This window comes from Micropterus dolomieu, linkage group LG23, assembly GCF_021292245.1.
Source record: "Micropterus dolomieu isolate WLL.071019.BEF.003 ecotype Adirondacks linkage group LG23, ASM2129224v1, whole genome shotgun sequence".
NCBI lineage: Eukaryota > Metazoa > Chordata > Actinopteri > Centrarchiformes > Centrarchidae > Micropterus > Micropterus dolomieu.
Window position 1 is genome coordinate 26,678,575 of NC_060172.1, and position 11,733 is coordinate 26,690,307.

Consider the following 11,733-nt stretch of genomic DNA (forward strand, 5'->3'; position numbering starts at 1 on the left):
TTGACAATCCTCTCAAGGCTGCGGTTGTACCTGTTGCTTGTGGACCTTTTCCTACCACACTTAAACCTCAGTCAACTTTCCATGAATATGCTTTGATAGAGCACTGTCAGCCAGCCAGCCCTTTCAGCAATGACCTTCTGTGGCTTACCCTCCTTGTGGAGCATGTCAATGAGTGTCTTTTGGACAACTGTCAAGTCAGAAGTCTTTCCCATGATTGATGTTGTGTGTAATGAACCAGACTGAGAAAGGCTCTTCTCAGGTCGACATGTCTGTTTTATACATCCTTTATTCTAATATTCTAATATGGATGTGGATTTTTGATTTTCATAAGCTATAAGCCAGAATCAATCGGGGCCTCTCTCCTATACTTCTTATGTTAGTCTGTCCACATTTACTAGGGTTTAGGTCCGAGCTGTGAGATTGTTTTTGTGCTTCCCCTCTCTTGTTGTTCCTCGCCTCTCCTGGAATGTTCATTCAAGGCCGAGAGAGGATCTCTGTTCGCCAAAACATAGAGATCTAGATCTAGTGTAAATGATGATGCATCCCTTTGCTCTGGGCCAGACGTTAGTGACTGTCTTAGGAGACAGAACCTCTGGTCCAGCTGATTTGTGTTGTAGTACTTCTCTGTTTATTCTCTTTTGTTAAATAAATTCATCAAAGACACCGGTTTGTTGTAACTCAATTATTTGCTCAGCCTCTCACCAGGAATATAATTTCCACAAAAATCTCACTTTTTAAATTAAATTATCACAATATTCTGCACCAGTACAATGATCAATACTACAAGTTATGTGCTATGCACCTATCTGTTACATCATGCACCTGCAACCTTGTGGAGCTACCTTGTGTTGCGGCACTTATTTTCGGAGGCTTCTCCTTAAGCTACCTTGATCTATATTGTACGTCAATAGTGGATTGCATTGGACAAAAGCTCTGTCAACTGAATACATGTAAATTAAAAAATCAGAACAGTCCAATCAATCAGTAAGTGACTAAAAACCTAACTAAATTAAACCATATCCATGTCATAAACTTAGTGAAATGACCTCTCAATGCCAGTATTTCCAATCAAAACTTGAGAGAGTAACTCCACTACCCATGCTGTCTTTCAAAAGTGCACTAATGCACTTTTGATCCACTAGATGGCTTCAGAGGCCATTAGTTTACCATCTCTAGTTGCCATGTAAGTACAGTACATTTTGGACAATGGCAGAGATTCTAGAAAGACAACATTTTTTGTTGAAATGGTAGCCTTATGCCTTATATGGTTCATGACTGCATTGTAATCAGTAGACAATTAAAACGTGTAATGTTTTTTTTTCTTCCAATCATGCTTTTGCTTTGCGTGTCAGAAGTGGAGATATTTAGCAGTTATCACATAACAGTACTTAAGTCTTAACATCAAAGTTTCTGTCTGCAAATATGAACTGTTAATATGCACTCAGAATGATGTCTTTCCACACCACCTATAAATCTTCACATTAAATACTTGAGGTCTGACTGTTCTTTTGCTCAACATCACTGGCATGCGTTTGTCATCATATAACCTATACATAAAGGAAGTGATACAAAGATGTATTATGCAAATAAAATATTGCATATTTATTTATTCCATACAAAGAACAATATATGTAACAAACTTGGCATAATAAAAGTTGCGCATCTACTATCAGACCCACTCTACAGCATGTGATAGATTCATTAAAACTCCTCACTGATAACCATCAAACCTTTCACTGTACAATTGGGAGAAAGTAATTCAAACCAGCTAAAGCTCGGGTAGGCAACGTTTGAGAACTAGCAAGAGATAGCTAGATTTTGAAAGTATCCAACCAAAAAAATCCAACCCCCTCAAACCTTCCTCCCAAGTCTCACATTTTAATGCATAATGAGTGCACAGGCACGTAGGCCCACCAATCAGTTCATTCAGGCCGAATGTAATGATTGGCTGGGCTTATTACAGCCCTACGACAGCCTCAGACACTTGATTTCTTTTCTTTCTTTTTTTTTTCAAAACATTTGATTTATTGATTGCTGTCAGGATGTGAAGAGAAATTCAACAACAACAAAAATGCTTCTGATATAGATTGCCTACCCCAGCTTTGATACAATGATCTGTGTGGTTCCTTCTATTTTAAAGACCTCAGTGAAAGGACAGAAAGCAGTGCAGCATCAGGATTCCCATGAAAATCTAGTCCTTTTGGAAATATAGTAACTACCTGCCATCCTTATCCAGTGCAGGTTTACACTAGAACACTGCTAGTGGAGGCTTAATTTATCCTCACTGGGCATTGGACACCAACTTACCAAAATTAGTCAGCAATAACAGCAATAAAGGTGCTTGCTTGGGCTAGTCTGTCATTGGCATTTACTTTTCATTTGTAAAAACAAAAAGGAATGGGATTAATTTGCTTATTAAGTCTGAGTTGACAGACTTCTAACATGATGCAGTAAGCACCAAATTCAGCACACATAACAGGCTTTTGGATGAAGCCTCTGTTGAGAGCATTACTTATATTCTATGCTGCAGATACCAGTGTAGTCTCTTTAACCCATCTGTGTTGACATTTTTATCTCAGCATGTACTTTCAGAGGAAATATAGAACACCAATTGTCCTGGAAAAACGTTAGTCTAGATGATGTACCATGTTGCTTTGACACGTTGCCATGCAAAGGATGATGACTAAGTTAAACATCACATCTGCGCCTTACACACCTGAAAAAGTGTAGGCTATTGACTCTCTTGACACATTCCAGATCAATTATACATGGGTAGCACCATGTGGTTAAAATCTTTTACTTGTCTATAAATGAATAGTCCTTACACTTTGAAGTGAAATATAACTGCTTTCAGTCCCACACATATGCTGTTGCTTGCCTCTCAAAGGGGAATATGGGTTGAGTTGACAGGAGAAGAGCTCTCCTTCCCTTTTGGCGCTTGTGGCCTCTCTTCCTCCATCCCCCAGAACTCTCCAGCACTGCAGGGAGAAGTTTTCTGCTGTCTGCAAAACTTTACAGTTGACCTCCTCGCCACACTTAGCCAGTGGAGATGTTCTTTCAGTATAAAGCTACGCTCAGCCAAGGAGAAAATGCACACAGTAGAGGTTTGAGAGGAGCCCAGCACAGGAAGAGGGCTTTCAGATCAATTTTTCTCCCGGGAGACCACCTGACATTTTCACACCAGCACCTACAGTGAAAAAGAACCAGTTTTGCCAAGGTTAATTTGTCATGACTGACAAAATGATTTATGATGATAGCTGCATTCTTATAAAAATGAATTATGTTTAAAATATGACCCACATATTTAACTGTTAAGAGTGAAATGATTCTATTGGATCCCAGCGAGGCAATGTAATCTTTGTCTCCACAATTAATAGAATGTCAAGTTTAACTGAAATCTTTTGCTTGGTTGCCACTAAAATCTGCATTATGTGAATTATGTTTCATTAATCCACAATTTAATATTATTCCATAGACTGGCTATGTCTAGAGTCTTAATGGGTTGAACAATGGTAATTGGCCTACATTGCCTTTTGTCTTTTATAATGCTGGTGGGGGGTATATTGCCATCTGTAATGCTTTTTCCCCCCTCAACAATGTTATTCTCTCAGTTCTTATATGTGAAGTGAATCACAGTTAGTTTACTTACAGTGAACTGTGCCAAAGAGTTCAGAAAGTGTAGCTAAAATAGGCAGTGTTGTGCTTTCTTCTATATACATGAGCCGACTGTAGCCACATTTCCTCCTCTTAAGTTCAGATAAAATGTGTTCATCTTAAGATACTCAGCATTTCTTTATGTGTCCTATATACATGAACATATATAATCATGCTCTTACACTGCATGAATAGATGTTAATCTGTGTTAAACTGCAATGTGTGGAAGGGTCAAAACATTCTATATTGACTTTAAGTCATTTATGCATTCAAAAACTATATATATATTATTTTGGTGCAGGTTGAGGAGATGTACAAGCAGAGGCGTAAGCAACTCTAGTGCAGCTTTGCTGTCACAAGCAGAGATGTTTTGGGAATTGCTCTAGAAAGCAGTGAGTTGCACTCATGCATATGGAATGAAGCAGACTCACTCATTCACCTTCATTGCCCAGCCGCCATTACTATGGCCAAGGGCGTGGCAGCAGCAGCTGTTTCTCAGCTAAACCTTTAGCTTGCTGGAGCTTCAACAAGCATACACAAACAATAAAATGAAGCAGCAAAAAAGTAATACTTTAGTGTCACATTTTTTAATATGCCAGTTTAAAAAACATGGTCATTATTGGTTCTTGGAGAGAAATGGAGCAGCAGTGCCAAGATGTTTTCTAAGATTGCTATCCAAATCCATTACTTCAGAATAAAGATAATTACATTCATAGCCTTCTTTACCTTACAGTGCATTTGAATGTCACTGCCTTTGGAGTGGCAATAGACAGTAATGTGATTAAAAGGGCAACCAACGGAGAAGTACTTTAACAACAGTAACCAACAGGGCAAACAGGCCAGGCAACAAGTTTAATTACTTTTAAAGGATTATACCTAACTCCCAGATGATCCTTTTAGAACTTTAATTCTCTTGAGTCCAGTCTATCTCCTGAGACATCTAAAATAGGCTATACATGCATGTGTCCATCTCTGATGGTGTATATGGTAGACACCGATCATGGAGTTCACTATATCAATGCGCTATACTTTTTTTGATGTTTGTGTGGAGAAATCAATCACAAATTAGCTTAGAAGCAAAATTATAGATTAGACTTTCTTTGTAGAGTGAGATGCTGAGACATAAGAGGCAATGTGATATCTGACCTATTTCTGACAACAGACATATAGGTATTCAGTGTGAAATCTAACATCAGCAATTCTATATCCAAATAATATAAACATATTAAGATACCGGTATGAAATGTGAACATCTTTATTTAGATTGTGAAAAGTGCTGGTTAAAAAAAAAGAATCCTGAGCTCAAGTCAATAGTGCCGCTTCGGTACATCAACAGAATGTAAAACTGAACAGGTGGTATACAATTTTTATCATATCTCAATGGCAGGCAGTCATCATTTACAGTATTCAGTCTGAAAAGGCTTTGATAAGTCATGTTTTATAGCAAGAAAACAAAATGACAAGGAAAAAATTTTACACCATCATACAGAATAAAACAATAATAAAGTTTATTTTATTCAGAATTAAAGCACATAGTTGTCCTATGGAGCATTCCACTTGCGGTAATGTATTTTGTAAAGCTCATCTTTCCTAAAGGAATTCCAACGAGCATATTTAATTTGAATTGTTTTTTATTAACATAGGACATCAAGTAAGAATTGATTTGAGAATGTGTAGGTGTCTTTCGACCATCAAATCACCAAATCAGTGTTTATTGGATTTCTCCGGAATTGCATACTCCACCATTAAATACTATCATGACATGCATTTTCTGACAAAACAGTTATTTTAGGTGATCATTATGTGCTACTTCATAAATGTGTCTGTGTGTCTATCATCCAAAATCCGTATCCATCTATTGTGGATGAAGTGGTTTATCAAGTCCTTAAACCACATAGTGCATGTTTTGCATTAATCGGACCCATAGTCCACAATGTTTTTGGCTATTGTTTGGCCTTGGTTTTGTGGCAGTGATGGTCAGACACTTGACTTGAGTCTGCTCCCTGATTTGGACAGCTCAGATTGTGAGTTTGAACTGCCAGGCGATCTGGTTGTGAGCAGGTTTTGGCTCGAGGTGACAGAAGTGGGGATCTGATAAGGGCTGAATCGTAACCATGGCTGAGGGAAGCGGAAACAGTTCTTTCCAGTCAGCGTAGAGGTTGCAGAACTGGTGGGGAGAGCTGAAGCAATTGCAACTGGTGCTGCCACGTAGTTGTAGGGATAGGAGAACAATCCTCCAAATGGTGAAATTCCCTGCATGAAAAAAAAAGAGTTAATTTTCCTAACACTGCACCATGGATTTTCTTATCTTCCTACATTTTCATGTACCGCCTTGTAAAATATTATATTGCAAATCTTACATTAGTTCATTAAATATTAAAGGTATTGACACTGTGGCATTGAACAAAAAATAAGCCATGCAATACCATGCATGCATCTGATTTAATGGTGGAATTCCAAGGTGTTAGCAAATTACAGTAATAAGGGCTACTGATCTAATCCAGCTACAACAGTAATAACACATATGCTTTACTGTTGACGCTCACCTGCATACTGCAAAGGTCTGTATACTAAACTAAAATTTCATATGGGCTTTATCTGAGGATGAATTATTCATAATTTATATTTAAACTGTTGTTTGCAAACAGTAATTTCCTATGAAATCCAGCCAAGAAAATGCCAGTATGAAGTACACAGAGAAGAAATCTGCACTTTACTAGGCTCATATACATTATAATAAAAAGAGCACAGTGACTTCTGCTCAAACTGCTTGTGAACACTTCATGAGAATCTGTTTGTGTCCCCTCATCACAGGTTGCATGTCTACGAGCACTTGAGCACAGCTGAGGAGTAGTTTTACCGTCTAAGATTAGAGAAAAGTTGGAAATATAACAATTTTGTGTCGCACATTTTAGTTTTTCATTATTTCTTACCAAGGTAACCATCTTGCTAAAACTCATCTCTTAACCTCTGGCCTGGATTAGATTATTGGTCAAATCAAGTCAATTTTCATTTATCAGAATCAGAATGAGAATGAGAAGGAGCTTTATTGCCAAGTAGTGTTTAACACATACGATGATGTAGCCCAACTTGCTCAAATTGGCCTCAAGGGTCATTACACTCTGTGACTTATCTTTTGAGGCTTGCACTACAGCAACAGATTGACCTTGCAGATTTGCTCACTGTAACATCTGTCACTTCAGATCCCTTTTTTCCAGAAATTCAGCCCAGCTCTTTATCTCAGCTCTCCTATCTGACCTTCAAATCTGCCTCCCATTATACACCTTCTATATTGCTCTAATCTCAGACGTATGTAATTTGCCTTTCATAACGTTTGTACCTTTGCCTTGAATTTGAAGTACCTATTTCATTAATGCTCATTAAGAGCACAAATATGTGATTGGCTGGAGGCTGAAGGGCTTATGTCAAATATACAGAGTACAATGTAAAGGGTCAGTTCATTTATATTACAAAAATACCTTTTCTGCTTTTTTCCAGTGGGGCTAGAGATATCGTCTCTGAAATTTCCCGCTATATGGAATTTCATTTATGGTGCTCAAAGCATTAACAGACCTTAATGTGAACAGTTTTCACCTGACATGCTTTCCACCAAAGTAATAGTCCTAATGAAAATTGTTGACAGCGAGGTCTGAAGATTACCCTGAGTAACGAGGACATTGTTTCTGGGAAGACACCTTCAGTGTAATTTTTACGAGCTTTGAGGAGCAATGAAAATGCCATTTCCCTTGGAGTAGTGCTGGATGTTTCAGTGAAAAAATGTGTGCTTGTATGTGTGAATGGACCCTTTAAGGAACCAACATCCTCAGACTATGATATCTGCTGACTATGTGTGTTAAAATATGTCTGATTCTAGAATACAGTATTCCTGCTGAAGCGTACCTGAGATGGCAGCATGTGCTGTGCCAGGTGACACATGAAGGGAGGGGTGATGCTTTGAGAAGAAAGGACACCATTTTCTATGTCATTTTCTCCAGGCGAAGAAGAAAACAGATGTCCAACACCCGTGGCGGAAAATGCCTCTGGCTTTACTGACAACTGTCCAGGATGAAACAACAAAGGTGCCCCAAGTTTAAGAAATTTTTGGCTATGCGCACTTGAGAAATCCAAAGTCTGAAGCTGACCAACGCTGGGGGATGGCGAGCTCTGCTTTTGCAACCTCATGGGCAGGACCCCATCTTGGATTCTTCTCATTCGCTTTTTTGAAGGATCGATCTCCATAGGGTACGTATCATCTGACATTCTAAACACTGTTCTTTCTGATGTTGTCGCCTGATTGCTGTTGCTCTTACTGAGAGCAGACTTGTTCCACAGTATCTCCTTGCTCTTCGGACTTAAAGTAGATATAGGCCTATGTTCAGTCCTGGAAGGGCTGCCTTCAGCTATGTCCTCATCTTGTAGATCATTGTCTGAATCACTTCCAATATTGTTCTCATCTGCGGGGAAAACAATCATTATATTCATTAAAGTTAAAAGTAAGCATATTTCTGTACATAATTAGAACACAGTTAGGAGGAGAGAGAGATTATTTGTGCAAACATCTTGAGGCATGGATGAGACAGTGTTCATGTGTGACTACTCCCACAGCACCAGCTCATTCAGTAAAGCAAACTACTTTTGTTTTGTCAAATTGAGTCACACAGTTAATTGAAGTTAAAGGCTCCATCTGAACAACATTTCTCCATGTTTGTTTATTGCAGCCAACCTAGTCCTCAAGTGCAAGTGCAAATCAAGTAACAGAAATTGAGTCAAAAAACCCTTAACTTGAGTACCAATTACTAGCTGATTTGTGGTAGTCAAATATTGATTTAGTACATATAATAACAAAATATCAGAAACACCCATCTCATTTTCTCAGAATACGTCATCTCCATTGACATTAGGTAACACTTCAGAAAGCCAGCTATTGGCCTTTTTCACTGAAGGCATGTTAACATTTCACAGTACGAAAAGCATAGGTATAAATAATAAAACTGAAGATGGCTTAATTTATGTTCTCCCCGTGTCTGCATGGTGCTCTGGCTTCCTCCCACTGTCCAAAGCGGCCTAGGTTGATTGGTGACCCTAAATTGTCCTTAGGTGTGAGTGTGAGTGTGACTGGTTGTTTGTGTGTGGCCCTGCGATAGATTGGCGACCTGTCCAGGGTGTACCCCACCTTTCGCCCGATGTCAGCTGGGATTGGCTCCAGCCCCCCGCGACCCTGTCCGTAGGATAAGCGGTTGACGATGGATGGATGGATGGATGGATGGATGGATGGATGGATGGATGGCTTAATTCAGTTCAGATGCTTGTTCAGTTGTTTCACGATCCTGGTATTGCACATGCATGCATGTCGATCATGACTTACTCTGTGTCTCTGTTACCTCAGTGCAAAGTTTATGTATGCTGTGAAAAAGGACTATCTTGTTAACTTCTGCAATCTAATATTATAATGGTGGATGGAAGGATAAGTTCCTGTAGTGAAAAAACCCTGAATACAGCAGTTGGTTAGTCCTGTAGAAAATAATTTGGGATAATAGAAACATTGCCATAAAGGGTGCAATATAACAACAACAATGTGTGTGTAAGCTAACCCACCTTGACAGATTGGTGTGGACATCAGAGGGCTGCTCACTAGCTCCCAAGGGGAATAAAACTGATCACTGGGTAGATCACATGAGTCATCAGAATCAGCACAGTCCAGGTCTGCTTTGCTTTGGTTCTCATGCAGCGCAGAACTGGTCAACTGCTTATCCCTGCAGATAACAAATTGAGATTGGGTCTACAGTGTGTGTGTGTATATATATATATATATATATACTGTTATATATATATATATTATGATGAATTCTAATCACAAAACATACCTTTTTTCTCGTCTCCCATTTCCAGCGTCCCTGAATCCTTTGGCAAAGGGATTGTTGTCGATTTTTAGCTGTGTAATCTTACAGAGAAGAAGAAAAATTGGTTAGTCATAAAAAATAGACATAACCTAACATTAGAGTAGTGTAATATCAGTATCCAAAAAGCTTAGTGGGACTAATGAGGGCCAAGTTTTGGAGCAAATTTACCTGCAGTTTTCCAGACCTTCGCAGCAGGCGCCAGACTTTCTCTCATTTTTCATGTAAATAAAATCCACATCACTTTGAAATCGTTGCCAGTAGCATCCCCTGTATGATAGCTACATGTGTGAGTGTGGAGGGTGGAGGATGGGGTTTACCTTTTCGTTCTGATAGGCAGTGACAGCGATGAACTCCGTCTCCGGGAAAACGTAAGTCCGGAAGGTACTGTATGGAAGCTTCATTATGTCGTTGGCTCTCACAATATGAAATCTGGGTTGGTATTTATGCATTGAATTCAAGATTGTCTGTAAAAAATAAATGCAAAGAAAGTCAAAAATGTATGTTGTTGGAAAATAAGTAACAAGGTTACTGTAAGCTCATACTGAAATGTTATAGGATTTTTCATCATACCAATTGCAGCCAATTTAGAAAAGGGATAGCCTATCAATAACAAGTCATATACAACAAGAAAGGAATTTTAAATGATTGCTACTTACAAATCCGCGCTTATCAGAAATATTATTGGTGAGTTTGAGTTTATGAAAAGCGACGGGCTTGCTCATCCAATGATCTCCTTTGGAAGGGCTGTCCGGGTGGATGTACATGCGCTTTGGCATCTCCGGGTCAGCTTTTCCACCCACCACCCAGCGGGAGTTGTGAAACTTGTAGCGGCAGTCATCAGCAGTGACAATGTCCATCAGCAAGATATATTTTGCTGTGTCAACCAGCCCGTCTACCCGCACTTTGAATGGCGGAAACATCCTCCTGGAATTAACGAAAAAAACTTTAATTTGGTTTATTTGCAAGCGACGAGCTTCCAATTGCTGTTTTGGAGCATTCTTTTATTAATATAAAATATGCGATTAGAGGATTTAAATGTCTGAACAGATGGGACTTCTTTTTTTATAACATAGGCCTGTAGTAACTGCGCAAAGTTAAAAATAACAAACAAATAGAGATGACTTGCGCCTTTTCCTTCCTCTGAAATGTGAATTAATGAACATAATAGCCATAGGCAATGTTACAATGTTCGATGTGGCACTACAAAACACAAGACAACTTCAAAACAGATAACATAAAAAAGAGTAAGAGCCTATCATATTGTACCATATAGCCTAATAAAATAATGTTCTATTGTAGTTTAGCTACGTACCTTCCAGATTTTGTAATTACCATCTCGGTTCCCATTTTGTGAAATTCATTCCATAAATTCTTCGAGTCCAGCGTGACTTTCGGGTCATCATCCAGCTCTTCCTCTGACTGCAGGCTTTTCACGGACCGCGGGTGAGCTGGCTGATGTTGGTGTCTCAGAGCTGCGTGCAGCCCCGCGTTAGAGGCATCCTGCTCCGACAGAGACTCTGACAGGGAGGCGACGTCGGGGAAAAACGAGGGCTGAGTGGCGGTAAAGAAGGCTGACCAGGGCAAGGCACCTGGTCGATAAGCATGTAAAGGATGGTAAGCCATGGCAGCCGCTGTGTCAACTGGATGTCTCATCAGGGCATTCGATCTGACCTGTCGATAGGCTACTGTAAAGTCTCAGGCCACTTGATGCCGCAGGCGCACGGGCGTCTACATCCAAATTGCAACAAGCTAATAAGAGTTGATGAGTTTTGTAGCATGATCAAAAGGTCAGCGGGGTTAAAAAGCACACACGCCCTGATAGCCTACTGGAGCAAAGGCAAGGATTAGGATGTCCCTAAATGTTTCAGCGGGTAGATCCACTTTGGTTAGTAGACTTGTGGCCATGCGCAAAGCCTGTTACACTAATTAGCTAAATGTGACTACTTGTCCGTACGGAAGGCTACCAATTAGGCTACAGAACGCTGGGCGTGGTTTCACCCGCTCTGGCGAGAGGGAGAGAGAGGCATGTTAGGATTAGTGGATTAGATGAAATGCATAAACAGCATAAATAAACACATCATGGAATAATGAATATTTATTGTGCTAAAATTGTCATATTTTAAAACATTATGCTATAGTTGGCTAATAATGATACTATTAACAAGAATGGAGATAATAG

At 39.4% G+C, this 11,733-nt stretch overlaps 1 protein-coding gene across 1 annotated transcript; it reads right to left on the minus strand.

Moving 5' to 3' along the window:
* Positions 1-5,373: 5,373 nt before the first annotated feature.
* On the minus strand, positions 5,374-11,347 carry LOC123963453 (T-box transcription factor TBX2b-like). The gene is given in 8 exon segments (XM_046040331.1): positions 5,374-5,649; positions 5,651-5,907; positions 7,555-8,108; positions 9,250-9,407; positions 9,519-9,595; positions 9,872-10,018; positions 10,211-10,478; positions 10,867-11,347. Coding segments are annotated over 8 exon segments (1,854 nt in total). The 5' UTR covers positions 11,208-11,347; the 3' UTR covers positions 5,374-5,597.
* Between the last annotated feature and the right edge of the window lie 386 nt (positions 11,348-11,733).